The sequence below is a fragment of the Carcharhinus amblyrhynchos genome, chromosome 11 (assembly GCF_965287045.1).
Source record: "Carcharhinus amblyrhynchos chromosome 11, sCarAmb.v2.hapA, whole genome shotgun sequence".
In the NCBI taxonomy this organism is placed as follows: domain Eukaryota; kingdom Metazoa; phylum Chordata; class Chondrichthyes; order Carcharhiniformes; family Carcharhinidae; genus Carcharhinus; species Carcharhinus amblyrhynchos.
Genome location: NC_137334.1, coordinates 4,292,308 through 4,316,512, shown reverse-complemented (window position 1 = coordinate 4,316,512; position 24,205 = coordinate 4,292,308). Strand labels below are relative to the sequence as shown.

Here is a 24,205-nt window from a genome sequence, read left to right as displayed (position 1 = left end):
TCCAAAGATAAATATCAATATTACAGCTCTGATTGTGTCTGGGTGACACGGTTAGCACTGTAGCTTCACAGAGACTTGGGTTCGATTCCCGGCTTGGGTCACTGTTTGTGCGGAGTCTGACATTCTCCCTGTGTCTGTGTGGGTTTCCTCTGGGTGCTCTGGTTTCCTCCCACAGTTCGAAAGCTGTGCTGGTTAGGTGCATTGGCCATGCTAAATTCTTCCTCAGCATACCCGAACAGGCACTGGAATGTGGCAAGTAGGGGATTTTCACAGTAACTTCATTGCAGTGTTAATGAGAGCCTACTTGTGCCACTAATAAATAAACTTAAATGATTTGTTTAAAATAGCGAGGAAAGAAATAGACACATCAGAAAATAGGCCAAAATTTTACCATCATGGGAATCGGAGCGGGAGAGGGGCGGGTCTTGGAAAGGTCCACTCACCTTGGGTGGGATTTTGGGGGAAGCAAGGCCGTAAGGTAGGCTTTTCTTCCTATACTGGATTCAATTCTAGGAGTGTGTTATCTGTTGGAATTAATAGACAAATCAGTTAAAACAAGGTTCGGCCACACTATAATGTTACAAGCTTGACTTTCGCCTTTGACCTAAATTGGGTGAGTGATGAAAGAGGAGATTTAAATACTCACCAATATCCTAAATCGTTTTGTAGGTTTGGTTTCATTTACATTCAACTGGCCAGCTGCCAGGACAGCCCAAACACTGATAAGCATGTCACCATTCTTGGAGGATCCAGCAAGGCATCAACACAGCAATGACCAAAGGTCAGGGCTGCGTCATTCATAAGAACATAAGAAATAGGAGCAGGATTAGGCCATCTAGCCCTTCAAGCCTGCCCCACCATTCAATAAGATCATGGCTGATCTGAAGTGGATCAGTTCCACTTTCCTGCTTTCTCCCCATAACCCTTCATTCCCCTGTCTATCAGAAACCTATCTACCCGTGTCTTAAATATATTTAGCGAGGTAGCCTCCACCACTTCAACGGGCAGAGAATTCCAGAGATTCACCACCCTTTGAGTGAAGAAGTTCCTCCTCAACTCTGATCTAAACTGTCCCCCGCCTTATCTTGAGGCTGTGCCCTCTAGTCCTGCTGTCCTTTCTAAGCAGGAAGAATCTCTCTACCTCTACCCTATCCATCTCCTTCATTATCTTATATGTCTCTATAAGATCCCCCCTCAGCCTTCTAAACTCCGAGTACAGACCCAGTCTATTCAGTCTCTCTTCATAGCTCAACCCCCTCATCTCCGGTATCAGCCTAGTGAACCTCCTCTGCACTCCCTCCAAGGCCAATATATCCTTCCACAAGTGCGGCGACCAAAACTGCACACAGTACTCCAGCTGCGGCCTCACCAGTGCTCTGTACAGTTGCAGCAAGACCTCCCTGCTTTTATATTCAATCCCCCTCGCTATAAAGGCCAGCATTCCATTAGCCTTCCTGACCACCTGCTGCACCTGCAGACTGGGTTTTTGCGATTTGTGCACAAGGACCCCCAGGTCCCTCTGCACCGTAGCATGCTGCAGCTTTTCGCCTTTTAAATAATAATCCCTCCTACTATTAGTTCTACCAAAATTTGGCAGCCTGACAGAGATCTTAACTAAAAGGACTAGGGTAATTAGCGAAGACAGCACTTACACTCATCATGCTGCTCAAATAATGCTAAATCATTTGAATTGTTTGTAGACCTGCGTCCAACAATCCCCATAAGGAACACTGGTTCTCTTTTCCGCCCTGTATAATAGGCAGGTCCAGTACATATAAAAAAATTAATTGAAAGCGTTCCATTCAATTGATTTTTCCAAAATTCTTGCATTTCAATTGCAGTGATGGTGAGAGCTCCCTGACTTTGCTCACAGTTAAAGGGTGAACTGTTGCAGTATCATAGAATCTCTTCAGTGCAGAAGGAGGCCATTCAGCCCATTGGCCCTGCACCAACAATATTCCTACCCAGGGCCTATCTCTGTATCCCCACATAACCCTGCTAATCCCCATGACAGTAAGGGTCAACTTAGCATAAATAAGCTCTAAATAACCCGCACATCTTTGGACTGTGGAAGGAAACTGGAGCACTCAGAGGAAGCCCACATAGACAAGGGGAGAACGAACAAACACCACTCAGATGCTGACCCAACTTGGGAATCGAACCCGGGTCCCTGGCACTGTGAGGCAGCAGTGCTAACCACTTTGCCACTCACTAGTACTATGGAAGTAATACTGCATAGCAAAGTGATAGATGAAAAAACACTTGCATAAAAATATTGAGGAGCTGCATTTTACCGTAACTGTCCAGTTATGCGATTTAATCGTAAGGACCAATTTACAATATATTGAATTTGCTAAACCTGCCCCATGATGCTGATATGGGTATCACCATTTTGGTACCAGTCCTGATTTTGGCTGCATATTTCCAATTTTAGAAGAAATTTACTTACCTTCAGAGGATACACGAACACAACAATTAGGAGCAACAATAGGCCATTCAGCCCCACAATTTTGCTCCACCATTCGATAAGATGATGGCTGATTCGATTGTGACCTCCAATTCACTTTCCTTTCTGTCCCTCATCCTCCTCAGCTCTCTGGGGAATAGAATTTCATAACCGTGAGAAAAAGATCCTCCTTGATTTCAGATGATACGGGAGAGACCTTATTTTTAAAGTGTGCCCCTGGTTCTAGATTCCTCCACAGAGGGAAACGCGTCCACCATGTCACGTCCCTTCATGATCTTACATATTTCAATAAGATCATCTTTCATTCTTCTAACCTCCAACAGGCATAGGTCCGACCTGTTCAATCTTTCCTCAACTCCTTCATCCCAGGAACCATTTGAGTGAACCTCACTGAAGTGTTTCTATTGCATTTATATCCTACAGCGAGACCAAAACTATACACAGGACTTTAGATGAGGTCTCAGTGAGGCCCTGTACAGCTATAGCAAGACTTCCCTATTTTTTGTACTCAATTGCCATTGCAATAAATACCAACATTCATTTACTTTCCATGTGACTGCATTCTGACTTTTTGTGATTCACGTACATGACACCCAGATCCCTCTGTATCAGAGTTCTTCAGTCTCTCTCCATTCAAACAATATTCTGCTTTTCTATTCTTCCTGCTAATGTGGACCATCTCAAATTTTCCCACATCATATTCCATCTGTCAAATTTTTGCCCACTCACTCAACCTATCTAAATCCTTTTGGAAACTTTCTAGTCATGTTCGCCCCAAAGCAGGAAAATCCCACCCGAGGTCAACAGGTCTTTCCATGGTCCTCCCTTTGCCCGCCACAGGAATTGTAGCAGACGAAACGGGAAAGTTTGCCCCTTAATGTCCTCTTGACAACCTACCTTCCCAACATATTATTTATGAGGAGTTATCACTAAATATGCTAGCCAACTGTACAATATACAGATACTGGGTCACTCACTGCTGTCCTTCCAGGATACACATTGATACTGTGGCAGCAGTCTTGCTGGTGCCAGAGATCATCTATGAGAAAAACACGTTCCCTTAAGGCTATTACGGATGGTGCTGAAGATGCTGAGATCGTTTCTCTGAAGGTCTGCATTGAAGAGGCTGTGCAACTCAGTACTTAAACAGTAAACTTGCCTCCATATGGGGTATCCAGCGTTGATGGATCATACATGGCTGGGGAAGATTTAACTGAACTGGGCAGAAATCAACATGATAACCAAGGGAAAATCAGGCTTCATGAAAATTTTGAAGAAAAATACTGTTGTTTTCAATCTCAGAAGAGATGGATATGGTTTTAAGAGGAAAGACTTCTGAACTAACATCTAACCTGAAACCCTATTATTCCAGGAGAATGGAGCTGTCAGTAGTGATTATTCTGGCACTATTAAGGAAACAGGTGTTAGAGAAACTACATGAAGGTCATTGCGGGGCGTAGGTATGGAGGAAATAACAAGAAGTTATTTCTGGTGACCTGGACTGGATGTGGAAATTGAGGAGAAAATTAGAACATGTTCTTATTGTGTGATAGTAAGAAGCACTGCTGCATCCATGTGAATGGCCTGAAGAGGCTTGGCAATATGTGCATGTGAATTTTGCAGGATCTTTCAAAGCACATATGTTCTTAGTGATGGTTAATGCTGACATCAAATGACCAGAGGTAGCTGTGATGACATCAATCTTACCTGAGAAGCCTATAGAGAAGCCAGGAGAACCACTTATTCACTTTGGATTTCCTGAACAGCTGGGAAGCGATAATGGACCTCAATTTGTCTTGCAGGAATTTGAGAACTTCCAGTAAAAGAATGGTATTCAACACATTACTCCACACCATATCACCCTGCTACTAATGGACTAGCAGAACGCTTCATATAAACCGTGAGACACACCTTGAAAGCAACCAAAGAACAAGGCTCACTTGTCAAATGCCTTAACAAATTCCTAATGATCTCCCAGATTACCATGCATTCCACAACCAAGACCTCTCCTGCTTTACTCATGATAAAAAGCCAACTATATTCCGCATTTGATCTTTTAAGACCTCTGAAAACTAAGGAAATTGTGTGACAGCATCAACAATAACAAGTGGGGCAGTGGAAACGCAGAGTTTTCCACCAAGGGCAAGGAATTTTGCCTTGGATGTACCTCACAGGGGAGAAATGGATTCCTGCCACTTCCTTGCACAAAGACTGGACCTGTAGCTTGTACTGTCCAGCCCATACACGACATTGGCTGGAGAATCGATCCACCAAATCTACAGTCTGTTAAAAATTCAGGACCAGACTTACAAGGTCCTGATGTGAACCTTCCTATAACCTGTACACTACACCATTGAGGAAAGTAACACCTCACCTATTACAATGCAGAGACAACTTCTAATTTCGATTAAACTAACCATCGGTGATGTCAATGCAAAGACGCCAGAGGTTCCCGTCAGTGTGAAGAAGACGCCAAAGATTTTCCTATTCAACCATTCCAAGAGTGACAACCTCCAGATCATCTGACTTAATAATAGCGACTAACTTATTGACTATTGTTCACAATGAACTTGTTTGCCAACATTCCAATAAAGGGGGAGGAAATGTTATGTATTTGTATTATTCCCATTGGCTCATACAGAGCTACACAGTATTAATGTATGCACTGGAAATGATGTAATGACCTAGCATGGAAAACAGAAGAAGCAACCACAGAAGAGGTCATACACCATAATAAAGCTCTGTTTTTTTTAAACTAAAGTTTGTCCCATGTATCAGGTCTTCAAAACACAACATGAAGGAAGGGGGGAATGTGGGGTAGATGAAGAGAAGAGTAGGGAGGGGGGATTGGGGAATGAGAGGCGATGGGGGAATGAGGGGAGAATGAGGGGGGAATGAGGGGGGATGAGGGGGATGAGGGGGGAATGGGGGGGAAATGAGGGGGGATGAGGGGGGATGAGGGGAGAATGAGGGGGGAATGAGGGGGGAATGGGGGGATGAGGGGAGAATGGGGGGATGAGGGGGGAATGAGGGGTGATGAGGGGAGAATGAGGGGGGATGGGGGGAGGGGGAATGGGGGAATGGGGGGTGGGGGAATGAGGGATGGGGAGGGGGGAATGGAGGGGGAGGGGGGAATGGATGGGGAGGGGGAATGGGGAGGGGGAATTGGGGGGGAGGGGGGATTGAGGGGAGGGAGGGGGAGGGGGAATTGGGGGGTGGGGGAATTGGGGGAGGGGAGGGGGAGGGGGAGGGGGGAGGGGAGGGGGAATGGGGGGGAGGGGGGTAGCGGAGTGGGGGGGGGGGGAGGGGCGGAGTGGGGGCCGGGCTCGGGCCGCGCGGGCAGTTGGGGCCTGCGGGCCGGGCTGTTGCTGCAATGGCCGCTCCGCCGACAGTCGCTGTTTTTGGTGCCTCGGGTGAGTGAGAAACTGTCCCGAATCCGACCCACTGGATCCTCAGCGATCACTCTGCACAGTGAGGGCAGCTCCCCGGGATCCACCCGCTTGTCCCGCACCCAGTGATCCATTGCCCGGTGTTAACCCCGGGATCCACTCCCCCCCCCGCCCTCTGGGATCGACTCCCTCTCCCCACCCTCTGGGATCCTCTCCCCCTCCCCCCACCCTCTGGGATCCTCTCCCCCTCCCCCCACCCTCTGGGATCCACCCCCCCCACCCTCTGGGATCCTCTCCCCCTCCCCCCACCCTCTGGGATCCACTCCCCCTCCCCCACCCTCTGGGATCCACCCCCCAGACCACCCTCTGGGATCCACTCCCCCTCCCCCCACCCTCTGGGATCCACTCCCCCTCCCCCCACCCTCTGGGATCCACCCCCCAGACCACCCTCTGGGATCCACTCCCCCACCACCACCCTCTGGGATCCACTCCCCCATCCTCTGGGATCCACCCCACCCTCTGAGATCTACCCCCACATCCTCTGGGATCCATTCCCCCCATCCTCTGGGATCCACTCCCCCCACCCTCTGGATCCACTCCCCCCACCCTCTGGAATCCACCTCCCCCCCACCCTCTGGAATCCACCTCCCCCCCACCCTCTGGAATCCACCTCCCCCCCACCCTCTGGAATCCACCTCCCCCCCACCCTCTGGAATCCACCTCCCCCCAACTCTCTGGGTTCCACTCCCCCTTCCCCTATCCACCAGTTCACTCCGGGATCACCCATTCATTCCCTCTCTACATCTCAGCACCCCTTCCCTGGGTAACACTGACATTTACCAAAACAGTCTTTAAGCTACAGAGAATATATAAAAATGACCCGTTTATTATTGAGCTAGATCTACCTAATTCCAGGTGTTCGACGTTTATTAGAAGTTAAATACTACAGATGTGGAAACCTGTCAGCAGGATCTCAAATTAATGTTTAATCACAGTACAGCTTCTCGATTCACTTTGCAAACACAGATTTACTGTTGTGAAAAGAGATTGGGATGTGTGAAAGAAATCTTTTACGTTGTGAATGGTAATAACTTCATACGTGCTGGCCGGGATTCTCCCAAAAAAATTCTGAGTGCCGAATTGGTTTAAAAACTGGAGTAACTCCTGCTGATTTTTTTTAGCGGGATTTTCAAAACGAATTTCCCACACTCCGTGCATCACAGAGAACCTCAGAGAGAATCCCCCCTGAAAATCAATGGATGGGGCCTGTACCCGCTGGAGAGACCGGCGGCACAGTGCTGAATAGGTCACCGTGCATGTGCTGATCTGTCAGTGCCCGATCAGCGTACGTGCGGTATCCCTGCAGTGCTGGTTGCCCAATTGCTGGCCCCTGCAACCCTGCATTGCTGGCCATGTGAGCCCCACTCCCCACCCCCCCCGCCCCTTCCCTCTGATCACTGGCCTCCTGGACATCTTCGGCCAGCCTCAACATCTCCCCCCCCCCGCCCGAACTCCCACCAGCCCTAATCTCCCTGACCCCCCCCTTCCCAGTCCCAATTCCTCTTCCTCTTTTTCTCTCCCCCCCCCCCGCAGCTATTCCAACCCCTAATCTATTCTTAATCTATTCTTGTGATGTTAACTAAAGAATGAATATTGGCCAGAGCACTGGAGGTAACTCCCCTACTCTTCCTTGAAATTCTGCCATGGGATTTTATATATCATCCAAGTAGGCAGATGGGGCTTTGGTTTGTTTAACATGACATCCAAAAGATAGCACCCCCAGTAGTGCAGCACTCCCTCACCTCTTTGCTAGAGTGCCAACCTTGATTTTGATGCTCAAATCCTGGAGTGGGATTTGAACCCAGCATCGTGTGATTCAGAGGCAGAATGTTACAACTGAACCATAGTTGATAATGGGTCAAATGGCAGCTCCTCTATTGTTATGATTCTCCTGACAGATGAGATAGTCTTCTGGCACATATCCTGTTAAACCATGCCAGAATTTTATACGTTTCTATGAAATCTGTGCAATCACCTCTTATTCTTCTAAACTCCAGGGAGTATAGGCCTATTCAACTCAATCCAAAGTTTAGTTCAAAGTTTATTTATTCGTATCACAAGTAGTTTACAATAACACTGCAATGAAGTTACTGTGAAAATTCCCCAGTCGCCACACTCTGGCTCCTGTCCAGCTACTCTGATGGAGAATTTAGCATGGCCAGTGCACAAACTGTTCTCATTGGAAAGCTCTTTCATTCCAGGAATCAGTGTAGTGAACCTTAGTTGCAACCTCCTTAAGGAAGTTATATCCTTCCTGGGGTAAGGAGGCCAAAACTGCACAAAGTACCCAAGTGTAATTTCACCTGAGTCCTACATAATTGAAACAAGACTTCTTTACTCTTACGCCCCAATCTCGTTGCTATAAAGACTAATGTACCATTTCCCTTCCTAATTGCTTGATATACATGTGTTAATGTTCTCTGAAACAAATTTGGGTACATTACAATCAAGTCCTTCATCTCTCTGTCCCGATGAACAGTCATCAACCTAAAACATTCGGCAGAATTTACCCTTATTTCCTCAAAGCTTCAGGCTCTGACTGAAAACCATTGTGTAGCTCTCCCGCTGCACAGACTAGTTTTCACCCCAAATCTTGAGCTTCCCTGAGTAAAATAAATTAGTGAACACGGTTTATGCCGTCACTCTAGTGGGGTGGGCCTGATAGAGCTGGCAAGGCCAGCTCCACACAGATTGGAGCGCCATCTTTAAAGAGCACCACGATCAGAATTGAAGTTCAACTACCCGGCACTCCTTCCCCGACCACAGAGGTGTCAAGGCTCTCCCCCCACCCTCAGTGCACAATCACCGAGGGGTGGGGGAGAGTCCCCACTCTTGTTTCCCCCATCCCCCACGTCGTAGAAGTATGGCTGATGTTTACCCCCTCACTGCCCACTTCCCCACTCCTGTGCCTGCAAGTTACCCTCTCATTGGCCTTGGTGCTCTCCCCCACAATGCATATAATGAACACCCCCTCCCCATGTGACTCACCTGTGGCACTGCTTGGCACTGTCATGTTGGCATTTTGTGTTTCCCAGTTCTCTCTGGATTTCCTGACTGCAATGGCATTCCTGCAGACTGCTAACGCAACCTCAAAATTGCCCTTGTTAGCATTGTTTCTCTCCATAGATGCTGCCTGACCTGCTGAGCTTTTCCAGCATTTTATTTTGTTTTTAATCTGTCATCCAAGTCATTGATACGAATTGTAAATGGCTGAGACCCTGGCACTGATCTGTGTTGGACTTGACTTATTACACCCCGAAATCCCAAAAATGAGTAACTTATTCCTATTCTTTTTTTTCTGTTTGTTAACCAATCCTCAGTCTCCGTTAACATATTATCCTCATTCCCCTGAGCCCTGAGGCATTCTCCTCCTTTCTTTCTTTGTTGATCTCCAGTTGCCACAACATGTTGCAAATAAGCTCCCTTTATTACCTCCAAATCCTTTTGCACCTTAACCATATGTATATAATCTTCTGTAGCTTTAGATCCTTCAGTGCTGAATTACTGTACACCATCCATTCTCTCTTTGCTCTGATTTGCTGCCAGAGTATTCAGCTGTCTTGGCCCCAGTCTCTTGGACTCACTTGCAAGTTACTGTTGAGAGTGTAGACCTTTTGTTTTTTTTATGACCACTTTGTTGAAGTCTATCGTTATGTTACCATATAATTGTCATTTAAACTACTATTATGATGACCTTCTCTTTCTTCCATTGTAGCTTTTTCAGTGTAATGAGTGCTGCAGGCAAATTATAATGATAAGACATTCCACGTAAACCCTTTCATATTACTGCAATATTTGTGTTGGGAGAGGAAATAAATATTCCAACAATTAAAATAAAGCCCTGGGGGGATAAATTAATTTCAAGTTAGCCAATTGTAAATTAATTACATTCATTTGTATGCAGGTGGGGGTAAGAACTGGAGATTCACTTGCATTCCTATATAAAAAAACTGACTGATGGGGTGAGGAGATGCATGCTTGTAATGTGTATATCTGAATATAATTGCTAAGAAAAGAGTGTAAAGATTGAATAAAGAACAAAGAAATTTACAGCACAGGAACAGGCCCTTCGGCCCTCCAAGCCTGCACCGACCGTGCTGCCTGACTTAACTAAAACTCCCTATCCTTATGCAGACCATATCCCTCTATCCCCAACCCATTCATGTATTTGTCCAGACGCCCCTTAAAAGTCATTAGCGTATCCGCTTCCACTACCTCCCCGGCAACAAGTTCCAGGCACCCAGTACCCTCTGTGTAAAAAATCTGCCTCATACATCTCCTTTAAACCTTGCCCCTTGCACCTTAAACCTGTGCCCCTTAGCAATTGACTCTTCTACCCTGGGAAAAACCTTCCGACTATCCACTCTGTCCATGCCTCTCCTAATCTTGTAGACTTCTATCAGGTTGCCCCTTAACCTCCGTCATTCCAGTGAGAACAAACCAAGTTTCTCCAACCTCTCCTCGTAGCTAATGCCCTCCATACCAGGCAACATCCTGGTAAATCTTTTCTGTACCCTCTCCAAAGCCTCCACATCCTTCTGGTAATGTGGCAACCAGAATTGAACACTATATTCCAAGTGTGGCCTAACTAAGGTTCTATGAAGTTGCAACATGACTTGCCAATTTTTAAACTTAGTGCCCCAACTGATAAAGGCAAGCTTGCTGTATGCCTACATTCAAGTGCCTACATTGCCACTTTCTGTGACCTTTGCCTATCAATACTCTTAAGGGTTCTGCCATTTACTGTATATTTCCTATCTGCATTAGACCTTCCAAAATGCATTACCTCTCATTTATCCGGATTAAACTCCATCTGCCATCCCTCCGCCAATTCTCTAAATATTCTGTATCCTGCTGTATCCTCTGATGGTCCTCATCGTTATCTGCAAATCCACCAACCTTTGTGTCGTCCACACACTTACTAATCAAACCAGTTACATTTTCCTCCAAATCATTTATATATATTACAAAAAGCAAAGGTCCCAGCACTAATCTCTGAGGAACGTCACTTGCTTTACCCCAGTCCAACGCCAGCATCTCCACATCATGAACGTCACTTGTCATAGTCCTCCATTCAGAAACGCACCCTTCCAGTGCTACCATATGTCTTCTTTGTCTGAGCCAGTTTTGTATCCACTTTGCCAGCTCACCTCTGATCCCATGTAACTTCACCCTCTGTACCAGTCTGTCATGAGGGACCTTATCAAAGGTCATACTGAAATCCATGTAGGCAACATCCACTGCCCTACCCTCATCAATCATCTTCGTCACTTCCTCGAAAAACTCGATCAAGTTAGTGATACACGACCTCCCTTCACAAAACCGTGTTGCCTCACAATAATACTTTCGCTTATGAATCCTGTCTTGAAGAATCCTCTCCAATAATTTCCCTACCACTGATGTAAGGCTCACTAGCCTGTAATTACCTGGATTATTCTTGCTACCCTTCTTAAACAAAGGAACAGCATTGGTTATTTTCCAATCCTCTGGGACCTCCCCTGTAGCCAGTGAGGATACAAAGATTTCTCTCAAGGCCCTAGGAATTTCCTCCCTTGCCTCTCTCAGCATTCTGAAGTATATCCCTACAGGCCCTAGGGATTGTCTACCTTAATGTTTCTCAAGGACCCCAAAACCTCCTCTCTTCTGACCTCAACATGATTCAAACTATCTACACATCCTTTCCCAGACTCATCATCTACCAAATCCTTCTCTTTGGTGAATACTGATGCGAAGTACTCATTTAATACTTTACCCGTTTCCTCTGGCTCTACACATAGATTCCCTCCTTTGTCCTTGAGCGACCCAATCCTCTCTCTGGATACCCTCTTGCTCTTTATATATGTATTAAAAACCTTGGGATTTTCTGTAATCCTGTTGGCCAGTGCTTTTTTGTGACCCCTTTTAGCCCCCCTCATTCCTTGCTTAAGTTTCTTTCTACTTTCCTTGTATTCCACACTTGTTCGTGTGTTCCCAGCCTCCTAGCTTTGACAAATACTTCCTTTTTCTTTTAGACTAGGCTCACAATATCTCTCGTTATCCAAGGTTCCCATAAATTGTCACACTTATCCTTCATCCTTACAGTAATGTGCCAGTCCTGAATCCCTATCAACTTACACATGAAACCTCCCACATGCCAGATGTTGATTTGCCCTCGAGCATCTGCCCGCGATCTACATTCTTCAGTTCCTGCTGTCTCCAGTTCTATCCTTTATAGCTTTCTAGATTATAACAAGCAGCCAAGAATAGTTGCCTAAAGGTAAAGGTTAGAAACAAAAGATTTTCTTTTGGAGAGTAAATTAAAATTTAGGGCAGCACGGTGGCACAGTGATTAGCACTGCTGCCTTGCAGTGCCAGGGACCTGGGTTCAATTCCAGCTTTGGGGGACTGTCTATGTGGAGTTTGCACATTCTCCCTGTGTGTGCGTGGGTTTCTTCCGAGTGCTTCAGTTTCTCCCACAGTCCAAAGATGTGCAGGTTAGGTTGACTGGCCATGTTAAATTGGTGTATAGGGTCTTATTTTCCCATTTTGATTCTAAGTACTGGGTGGACTTGAAACCGGGAGTGTTTCAGATCCGACTTTTAGACCTGTTTTCTGGCGCTGCCATATGCACTCTGCCTGAAAAAATATCAGCAATTCTGAATCGCGCTGCAGAAGCCTGTAGGTGGGGCTCAATGCGCCAGAAATCCTGCAGCTTCAATCAGTGCCTCCAACTGCACATGCGCAGAAAAAAAATAGAATGTGGCTCCCTTGCCACATTGTTCCCAGGCAAGATAATGCCTCCCCCTGGCTCCCTCACTGACATTGCACCACCCCCACAACATTACTGACTCCTTTATCACCCCACCCCCATCGCCACCCAGACCGATTGCAGGCCCCTCCCCCCGTTCCCTTCCACCCATCTCAAGCAGAGTGGTAGCGGATTCCCCCCCCTTCCACTTTACTGGTCTCAGGCAGAGTGGCAGTGGATCACCCCATTCCCCCCACACTGATCTCAGGCAGAGTGGCAGCGGACCCCAGCTTCTCCCTCACTGATCTCAGGCAGAGTGACAGCAGTCCCCCATTCCCTCTCACTAATCTCAGGCAGAGTGGCAGCGGACCCCACCTTCTCCCTCACTGATCTCAGGCAGAGTGGCAGCGGACCCAACCTTTCCACTCTGCAACCGCTGTCAAGCAGAGAGCTGTCGGATGCTCAGCACTTACCTCCTCACTAAGTGGAGCACCCGAATCGGACTTTTGTAGAGCATGTCTATTTCACACCGATTCTGAATGGGTGAATGCAGTGGTAAAGGGGGAGGTGCCGGTAAGGTTGGGCATGTAGCCCATCAAGTCAATTTAAATGCACGCAAATTTAACTGGCCGTTGTGCCTGTTTTGGGCCCAGTCCCGATTGGGGCCACTTTTGGGCCTTGGTAAAGGAGGAACAGGCACGGAGGTGGGTGCAGATCGCGCCACATGCCTCACAATGGACCTTTATCAAGTTTTTGCGCCTGAAAACGGGTGCAACGTGATGATAAAATCGGGCTCTTAGTGTCCCAAGGTTAGATGTATTAACCATGGTAATTGTGGGGTTACAGGGATAGGGTAGGGAGGAGAGCCTAGGTAAGATACCCTGTCAGAGAGTTGGTGCAGACTCGATGGCCCAAATGGGCTCTTCTGCACTGTAGGAATTCTATGATTCTATGAAAATCCTAGCGACTGTTGTAGAAAATGGCAAGAAGTGTAAATTGCTGGGGTAATGATTACCCTCTGATGATGTCAGTGTCTGAACTATATGACCAGTAGAAGAATGAAGTGGGTAGGTGGACAAGGGTTAAAGAAACAAGTAATTGCCTCGGCGTTGTCGCTTCCCATAAGAAGTAAAATCAGAGATAAACTATTTTATGAGATGAGTGCGTACCATTGAATAATGACGAAGATTTGAACCAACTTGTAAGAGATTTTGGATGACATCTGCAAGAAAGAAGATTGTTAAACACCTATCAGGCATGGTCAGAATTTGATAGGTTTCAGAAAAAGCATGGTCATTCATGGAAGAATGTTTAATAGACTTCCTCAAATTATATAAAAGATGGACAAAATTCAATTTAAATTAACAGTGTTTCAAATGGGCAGACATCTGGTTCTAACTGGTTCTCAGAGAAGGAAACCCTAATCAATCAGATGTCAGTTGTCTTAAAATAATTTACGGGGCAACGTCCTACCCTTCAATCTTCATGGAACAAATGAGCCATTCTGCAGTGACACAAATAATAGAACATAAGAAATAGGAGCAGGAGTAGGCCAACTAGCCCTTTGAGCCTGCCCTGCCATTCAATAAGATCATGGCTGATCTGTCGTGGCTCAGTTCCACATTCCCGCCCTCTCCCCATAACCCTTAATCCCCTCTCTCATCAATGAATACCAGTTTCCAAAATGGTGCAGATACTAGCTGCAGCCATCAATACAATCTTCGATTGAAGACAGCACGTTTGGTAGATTTCACTGTTACATCAGAAGAAAAATTTGGAATGAATCATGGAACAATTAATAGATGCTTCAGATGTGATTTGTAGTGATAATGTAGTGAATTACATACCAAAGAAAAGCCAGGGAGTGTGCCTTAATGACTACCACCCGGTGGCTCTGACATCTAGCATCATGAAGTACTTTGAAAATTTAGTCATGGCACACATTAACTCCAGTCTCCCAGATTGCCTGGATCCACCATTTGTCTATTGCCCCAAAAGGTCCACAGCAGAAGCCATTTCCTTGTTCGGCACGGTAGCACAGTGGTTAGCACTGCTGCTTCACAGCTGCGTGGATCTGGGTTCGATTCCCGGCTTGGGTCTGTGTGGAGTTTGCACATTCTCCTCATGTCTGCGTAGGTTTCCTCCAGGTGCTCTGGTTTCCTCCCAGTCCAAAGACGTGCAGGTTAGGTTGATTGGCCATGCTAAAAATTGCCCGTTAGAGTCCTGAGATGCAAAGGTTAGAGGGATTAGTGGGTAAATATGTCAGGATATGGGGGTAGGCCGTGGGTAGGATTGTGTTCGGTGCTGACTCGATGGGCCAAATGGCCTCTTTCTGCACTGTAGGGTTTCTATGATTCTATGGTCATACACTCAACCCTGGAACACCTGGGTAATAAGGACACTTACGTCAGACTCCTTTTTATTGACTACAGCTCTGAACAAAACTCATCTCCAAACGCTGTGGCCTAGGGCATAACTCCTCCCTCTCCTCCCACAGACCACAATCAGTAAAGATCGGTAATGAAGCTGCATTGGGCATGGTGGTTAGCACTGCTGTGGCATGGTGCCAAGGACTGAGGTTCAATTCTGGCCATGAGTCACTGTCTATGTGGAGTTTGCACATTCGCCCAATGTCTGCGTGGGTTTCTTCTGGGTGCTCCAGTTTCTTCCAACACTCCAAAGATGTGTGGGTTAGGTTGATTGGCAATGCTAAAGCGCGCTCTAGCGTCAGGAGGACTAGTAGGTAAATAATTGGGTTACAGGGATAGGGGGTGGGTGGGATTGTGGTTGGTGCAAGCTCGATGGGCCAAATCACCTGATTCTGCACTGTAAGAATTCTATGATTCTATAGCACCTCCTCCATGATTATCCTCAACATTGGTGCCCCGCAACGTTAGTCCTCAGCCTCTTACTATACTGTTTCTACAGCTATGACTGTGTGGCCAAATTCCGCTCCAACTCCATTTTCAAGTTTGCTGATGACACCATCGCAAACAATGATGAGATGGAGTACAGGAAAGAGAGAGAATCTGATGAAATGGTGCAATGACAATAATCTCTCCCTCAATGTCAGTATAACGAAGGAAATAGTCATCGACTTCAGGAATGTAGTAGACCGCTACATCAAAGGAGATGAAGTGGAGATGATGGAGAGCTTTCAAGTTTCTAGGTGTTCAGATCACCAACAACCTGTCTTGGCCCCTCCACGCCGACGCTATAGTTAAGAAAACCCATCAACGCCTTTACTTCTTCACAGGGCTAAGGAAATTTGGCATGTCTGCTATGACTCTCACTAACTTTTACAGATGCACCAGAGAAAGCATTCTTTCTGGTTGTGTCACAGCTCGGTACAGATGCTGCCCTGTCCAAGACTGCAAGAAACTACAAAGGGTTGTGAACGTAGTCCAGTCCATCACACAAGCCAGCCTCCAATCCACTGACTCCATTAACACTTCCCACCACCTCGGAAAAGCAGCCACCTAGACAATTACCTACAAGAAATATTTTTATTCCTCATTTCATCAACCTGGCAACAAGATTTAATCTTCCTGTCACCATATTTGAAAAAGGACATTAATTAATGACAAAATCATGGAGAACAGTTAGGGAGCAAACTGAACTCCACCAGCTGGTGTTAGGACACCAGTGAAGTTTCTGACTGATAAAGAAAGTAAGTTTAGTGATATATAAAAATATGAGCATCATGATCATCAACCTGTCAGCGTGAAGTCCTTTCAGCAGTGGACTCTGTATTCTGTATAAAACGTTTGCTGATAACCAGACTGCAAGTTGACAACATGACTGAGTCATATTATGAATTTAGTCTGGATGATTGGGGGGTATAGTCCCAATCAATTGGGCAAAATCCCAGTTGCCATCTGTGCTGTGAGTTAGTTGTCCTGAGCAAGAAGGTAGTACAGATAGTTCTGCTTTTTACTGTACATTTGGCTGCTTCACATGGAGGGAAACGGCCTTTCATTATTGCCGAGATCTCAGAGAAAATTTAGAGAGCACTGAGACATCGTATAAGATCATCTGAGACAGAATTTAATTTGCGTTATTAGGTGTATTCTAAAATAGGGGGTCAAAGGGAATGGAAACGGCCTGGAATTCATTATAAAATCGTGGACTCTGAAAGGCTCTGAAAGAAATAAATAAGCACCTTGTATCTGAAATGATTATGTGTCTTGTGTTGAGGGCCCTGAGGAACAGATTGAGCGGGATCAGGGACTGGATAGTGGTAATATGAGTGATCATGACACATATGACAGAGTAATCATATCTACAACCCAACTGTTCAAATTGAGTACAAGAGTCATGTATATTCCAGAGGAGCATAATGAATAGAGGGATGTGTCAATTGTGACATATCACAGCAAAAACTGTTGGAAAGTTTAAATATTTGTTGAATGTTGAATATGATGGCCAAGATGTGAGGTGCTTGGATTGGCAGAATGAAGGGAAAGAGAACATAAGAACATAAGAAATAGGAGCAGGAGTAGGCCATCTAGCCCTTCGAGCCTGCCCCGCCATTCAATAAGATCATGGCTGATCTGTTGTGGCTCAGTTCCACTTTCCCGCCCTCTCCCCATAACCCTTAATCCCCTCTCTTATCAAGAACCCATCAACCCGCTTCTTAAAAATATTTAGCGAGGCAGCCTCCACCACTTCAACGGGCAGAGAATTCCAGAGATTCACCACCCTTTGAGTGAAGAAGTTCCTCCTCAACTCCGTTCTAAACCGCCTCCCCTTTATCTTGAGGCTGTGCCCCCTAGTCCTACTGTCTTTTTTGAGCGGGAAGAGTCTCTCCACCTCTATCCTATCCATCCCATTCATCATCTTATACGTCTCAATGAGATCTCCCCTCATTCTTCTAAACTCTAACGAGTACAAGCCTAGTTTATTCAGCCTCTCCTCATAGCTCAATCCCCTCAACTCCGGTATCAGCCTAGTAAACCTCCTCTGCACTCCCTCCAGGGCCAAAATATCTTTGCGCAGGTGCGGCGCCCAAAACTGCACACAGTACTCCAGCTGCGGCCTCACCAATGCCCTATACAGCTGCAGCAAGACCTCCCTACTTTTATATTCAATCCCCCTCGCTATGAAGGCCAGCATCCCATTAAGCCTTCCTGACCACCTGCTGCACCTGCAAGCTGGGTTTTTGAGACTCATGCACAAGGACCCCGAGGTCCCTCTGCACCGTCGCCTGCTGCAGTTTTTCGCCACGTAAGTAATAGTCCTTCCTACCATTCTTCCTACCAAAGTGGACCACCTCACACTTGCCAACATTAAATTCCATTTGCCATTTCCTGGCCCATTCGCCCAGCCTATCTAGATCCTTCTGCAGACTCTCCACACCCTCCGCACAATTTGCCTTTCCCCCAATCTTGGTGTCATCAGCAAATTTCGACACCCTGCACTCGGTTCCCTCCTCCAGATCATCTATATAAATGGTAAATAGCTGAGGCCCCGGCACCGACCCCTGGGGCACCCCACTAGTCACCAACCGCCAATCTGAATAGCACCCATTGACCCCCACTCTCTGCCTCCTATTTGACAACCAATCCTCTATCCACGCTAACACCCTACCCCCAACTCCATGTCCCCTGACCTTCTGCAATAACCTCTTGTGAGGTACCTTGTCAAACGCCTTCTGAAAATCCAGAAAGACCACATCCACCGGCTCTCCTCTATCCACTGCCCTAGACACATCCTCATAGAACTCCAGTAAGAGTGGAGAGTAAGAAATTGTGCAATTATATCAGGGGGTCTAGAATTAAGTCTTGCATCAGTAAATAAATAAATAGCATCCAGTGGTGTAATAGGTTGATGGAAAAGTGAAAGGAGAATCCTTATTTTGAATAGATTGGACACTGAAATAAGTGTCACAGACCGGTCTAAACTTTACTTATTAGTATCACAAATAGGCTTACATTAACTCTGCAATGAATTTACTTTGAAAATCCCCTAGTTGCCACATTCTGACACCCGTTCGGGTACACTGAGGGAGAACTTAGCATGGCCAATACACCTAACCAGCACATCTTTCAGACTTGGAAGGAAACCAGTGCACCTGTAGAAAACCCACGCAGGCAATGCGCAAACTCCGCACAGACAGTCACCCAGGCCGGGAATCGAACCCGGGTCTCTGGTGCTGTGAGGCAACAATGCTAACCACTGTGCCACCGTGCCACCCAAAGAAGCACAAGTCCTCATGATCATGAAGTTTTGGTGGCTGCTGATAAACTTGAAGATAAACTCAAGAGGAGGGAGAGGCAAAACAAGTCTCCGTGTTAGGTAGTTAGAGAGAATTTGGAGTTCATTCTGAGGGATCAGATAAGGGACAACCTGCATTGACACATGGGCATTTTTAATACAAATTCGCCTTTGCTAATGTGACTTATAAGGCCAAAGCGAGGCTAGTACTAAGGATTTTGAAGAGCAACTGGTTTGTTACAGATGCTAAGTAGCTTCTCCCACAGCTGGAAAAGTAACCTTAAAAATCCTTTTAACTCATTTGGCCGCTAATGGGAGTGTAGGTCGTTTGATGTAAAAATTGCATTTCTATAGAGCAGTTCAGGTCAGAGACAAATGTTTTTGAAACTGCCCAAAAGAGGCAGCAAATGCAGAAGAAAAACTGTAAACTAGTTTGTCTATGGCCTGAATGATGCTTTCAGAGTACAACATTGTTTTGGTGAGATCTTTTTTGCTGAAGAGAAGTTGTATTCAACAAGAAGTCGAGCTCGCGATGTTTTATTAGCATAATAAAGAAAAAGTGCAGGCATCTGCGTGATGCACGTTGACTTCCAATGGGAAATTTACTGTGGAATTTAGGAAATGCTTTATGAATAAGTTAGTTTAACGTCGGTTGTAGGTAAAATGTTAGAATCCGTCATCAAGGAGGAAATAGCGAGGCATCTTGAGAGAAAGTGCTTGATAGAGCAGACACAGCACGGTTTCGTTAAAGGGAAGTCGTGTCTGACAAATTTACTGGAATTCTATGAGGATGTGTCTAGGGCGGTGGATAGAGGAGAGCCGGTGGATGTGGTCTTTCTTGATTTTCAGAAGGCGTTTGACAAGGTACCTCACAAGAGGTTATTGCAGAAGGTCAGGGGGCATGGAGTTGGGGGTAGGGTGTTAGCGTGGATAGAGGATTGGTTGTCAAATAGGAGGCAGAGAGTGGGGGTCAATGGGTGCTATTCGGATTGGCGGATGGTGACTAGTGGAGTGCCCCAGGGGTCGGTGCTGGGGCCTCAGCTTTTTACCATTTATATAGATGATCTGGAGGAGGGAACCGAGTGTAGGGTGTCGAAATTTGCTGACGACACCAAGATTGGTGGAACGGCAAATTGCGTGGAGGGTGTGGAGAGTCTGCAGAAGGATCTAGATATGCTGGGCGAATGGGCCAGGAAATGGCAAATGGAATTTAATGTTGGCAATTGCGAGGTGGTCCACTTTGGTAGGAATAATGGTAGGAAGGACTATTACTTAAGTGGCGAAAAACTGCAGCAGGCGACGGTGCAGAGGGACCTCGGGGTCCTTGTGCATGAGTCGCAAAAACCCAGCTTGCAGGTGCAGCAGGTGGTCAGGAAGGCGAATGGGATGCTGGCCTTCATAGCGAGGGGGATTGAATATAAAAGTAGGGAGGTCTTGCTGCAGCTGTATAGGGCATTGGTGAGGCCGCAGCTGGAGTACTGTGTGCAGTTTTGGGCGCCGTACTTACGCAAGGATATTTTGGCCTTGGAGGGAGTGCAGAGGAGGTTTACTAGGCTGATGCCGGAGTTGAGGGGGTTGAGCTATGAGGAGAGGCTGAATAAATTGTACTCGTTAGAGTTTAGAAGAATGAGGGGAGATCTCATTGAGACATATAAGATGATGAATGGGATGGATAGGATAGAGGTGGAGAGACTCTTCCCGCTCAGAAAGGATAGTAGGACTAGGGGGCACAGCCTCAAGATAAAGGGGGGGCGGTTTAGAACGGAATTGAGGAGGAACTTCTTCACTCAAAGGGTGGTGAATCTCTGGAATTCTCTGCCCGTTGAAGTGGTGGAGGCTGCCTCGCTAAATATTTTTAAGACGCGGGTTGATGGGTTTTTGATAAGAGAGGGGATTAAGGGTTATGGGGAGAGGGCGGGAATGTGGAACTGAGCCACGACAGATCAGCCGTGATCTTATTGAATGGCGGGGCAGGCTCGAAGGGCTAGATGGCTTACTCCTGCTCCTATTTCTTATGTTCTTATGAGAGAAAAATTTAAAATTGGGAGTTCAGACTCGTGACGTTTTTAAGTATGTTGGTTTAGATATCGAGCAAAGTCATTCTGGAATAACTTTAAACTAATAATCCTATTTGGAGAGTGTTACCTTCCCATCTGTGACAGAGCAATTGTGATGCTTGGCTGGCCTGTTGAACTGGTTGTGCATTTAAACTAGACCAGATAGAAACTAGAACCAGGAGTAGGCCATTCAGCCCTCTGAGCCTGCCCACCAGTCATTTTGATCATGGTTGATCATCAAATTCAATATCCTGATGCCCCCTTCTCCCCATATCCCTTGATCTCTTTAGACCCAAGACTTTACCTTTTAGTGCTTCCCAATGGTTTTTCACTGATTTATCCAGCCCACCTCAGCCAAGTCCCTTCTCATCCCTTCTCCCCCAGATCAAAACTTTCATTATAATAAGAGCAAAATACTGCGGATGCTGGAATCTGAATCAAAAAAATGCTGAAAAATCTCAGCAGGCCTGACAGAATTATGGAGAGAGAATGGAGCTAATGTTTCAAGTTTGAATAACTGGGGCAGGGCGGGGGGGGGCGGTGGGGGGAGGTGTGCAGTTGTGCAATTGACCAAGATACCACAGACAAAAAGACCAAAAAGAATGCCCATTTACACATTCTGATCTCTTGATGGACAATATTGGCACCATCCTCAGCCTTAATCACCACCATTTACATTCCTTTTGTCTTTCTGTCCTTGGCATCTTGGCCAATCCACACAACCCCACCTCACCCTTACTGTACAAATCTCATCCTATTTTCTTTGTCTTCAGCTGTGACGAAGGGCCATCCAAATTCGAAAGGTTATCTCCGTCAGACCTGCTGAGACCCTCCAGCACTTCCTGTTTTATTTCAAAATGCTAATTTCAATGTGATGTAGTTCAGTACTATGATGAAACATTCTAAAGCAGCGTATCCTTTCAGGACAGATGAAACATTAAGAAAGTTAAATGTGCATTTATCCAGATTTAAGTTCCCACCCTTCAGTGACCCAGAGAATATTTTTAGCAATGCTTGGCATGCTAAGCTTCTTGAGGAGTACTCCGTTGCAGCTGGTTTCATAATTTTGCTGATGGCTGAGAATGGGGAAGGAATATTGTCCTTTATTTAGCTTGGGCAGCTAAGAAAATAAAAAGGATTTTTAAAAAAGCACTTTGGGTTCAGACATTTTGTGCTCTGGTTTCTGTTGGGAACCATGATGTGGAGATGCCGGCATTGGACTGGGGAACAGAACTCCCACTTACCTGATGAAGGAGCAGCGCTCCGAAAGCTTGTGCCTTGTGCTACCAAACAAACCTGTTGGACTTTATCATGGTGTTATGAGACTTCTGACTTCTCTCGGGAGACAGTGGATATGGGATCCTATTGTCAGATTTTTAATGTGAGATTCTGTACAGTGGGCACACTGAAGATTGTGTACCCACTGAATGTTATGTGGATAATGGTTCCTTGTTGCATAACGTACACTCAGTGAAAAGCGTGAGTCAGAAAAGGTTATGGGTTGACCTTGCTGTCTTAAAGCAAGTGCTAAAGAGGAAGGAAATCTCTGAAATTAACTGGGTGGATGCAAGTCTTGGATCATTTTAACAAAAATGCATATCTGAAGAAATGATTAGGGATTCTAAAGGAGGGGAATCTTACAATGCAATGCCTTGATTTAATTTGTTTTGAAATTTTAGATTGTATGTTTAAACTCTAATTTCTATTAAAAGAGTGGGAAATGATTCCATTAATTGTATTAAGTTATATGCAAATAGTGGGCAAAGCTGGAATTTCAGTCCTTCCTCTATAAATGGAAACTTTGAATTAGGAGGTACACGCTTGTAAATAAATGTTTTTGAAAGTGTGTAAAGATTGGCTCCATTTCTATCCTTCACAACTGTCAGACCGTACTTGGGAATCCCCCACTCCTTCCAAAGGGAATGAGTGAGTTTGTGTGAATGAGTAGCTGAAACGTAAACACCAGATTTGACTTGGTGACTGTTGAGGTGGATAATCACCAACAGAGTGACAGCAGTGGTGCTATAATTTGTAGGGACAGGAAGATTGGTCAGGATTCCAGCTCCAGAAAAATAGCCCGTGTCTCTTTCTGGAAGTACATGTGTGAATGTGGATGTTGTACGAGAACAGCTGAGGTTCAGTGAAGGAGTCTCCAGACACTGCACTCTGTCTCAACTTCTAAACTGCTAATGGCCACATGGGACAAGATACTTAAGGGAAAAAGTGCCTTGAGCAAAGGGCCACCATTTCAGAAAAGATATTGGGGGCCAAAAACTGCTGATCCAAATAAAGGATGTCAAATGGCATTACAAAATACGATCTGAGCACTGTTGGCAACAGAGTTTTCACAAAAATAAATGTTACATTTTATTTAAAATGTTTTTCATCTCTGTTGGCTTTGGCAGTGAATCTGGAGAGGGAAGGACAGCCTGGATGGGTTGCACTTGAACAGAACTTGAACTACTGCCCTTGCAAAGTGGTTTGCTACTGCTAATGGGGAGGATTTAAACTAACATGGCAGGGGGAAACCAAGAGATAATAGGAAAGAGAAAAACAAGATGCCCAAAAAATCGGGAGGGATAGATAGCACTAGAGTGGGAAATAATTTTCAGCAAGCTTCACCCGACTCTCAGGCTGAAAATCATCTTCCAGGTGCCTGGGGGGGTACATTTCAAGGGAGCTGATTGGGAGGAAACCAGAGCAACTGGAGGAAACCCACGCAGACGGAGGGAGAAGGTGCAGACTCCGCACTAGACAGTGACCCAAGCCTAGAATCAAACCTGTGAGGTGCTGTGAGGCAGCAGTGCTATCCAGTGTGCCACCATGTGGCTAAGACACGATCTGATCTGCAATATTGATATTTGTCTTTTGATTATGAATCTGTGGTTTCTAGGAATAATCAATTACAAAAGAACAATATGGTGTACTGAAAGCTGGACTAAGTACAGGCACCATTTGAGGTCCCAGAGCAATGGCATCCAGCAAAAACAAAAGTAATATTGGTTCAGTCCAGGAGGAGTATGGGGCAGTGTGGGAAGACCATACTGGTGGGCTACAAGGCCCTGTATTGGGATGCAGACTCACTTGTTGGTCAAACTCACTGCACTTAGTCAAACAAATGGGAAAATGCTGCCCATTAAATAGAATCAAAGTAATATGGAATGCAGTAAGGTTTAAAGTACTATGCGTGTAAGTGAACACAGAATGTGGTGAATGATGTTGGTGAGCTGCTGTAACTACAGATAATGTTGTGGAGAAAGCAGAGATCTGGCTCGAAATGGATACTGCT

At 45.8% G+C, this 24,205-nt stretch overlaps 1 protein-coding gene and 1 long non-coding RNA gene across 2 annotated transcripts in view; one reads left to right on the top strand and one right to left on the bottom strand.

The window, feature by feature from the left end:
* Nucleotides 1–448: 448 nt before the first annotated feature.
* Nucleotides 449–5,012, bottom strand: LOC145349647 (uncharacterized). Its single transcript, XR_013888132.1, has 3 exons — nt 4,885–5,012; nt 2,450–2,596; nt 449–524 (listed from the first exon to the last, which is right to left on the bottom strand). It is a non-coding gene; the product is annotated as an uncharacterized LOC145349647 (long non-coding RNA).
* A 789-nt stretch (nt 5,013–5,801) lies between these two features.
* Nucleotides 5,802–24,205, top strand: part of LOC145349646 (nmrA-like family domain-containing protein 1) — a 64,681-nt gene continuing 46,277 nt past the window's right edge. The window contains exon 1 of the mRNA XM_080198166.1: nt 5,802–5,880. Within this exon, the coding sequence (XP_080054292.1) occupies nt 5,841–5,880 (40 nt within the window). The 5' untranslated portion in view covers nt 5,802–5,840. The remainder of the gene's footprint in view (nt 5,881–24,205) is intronic.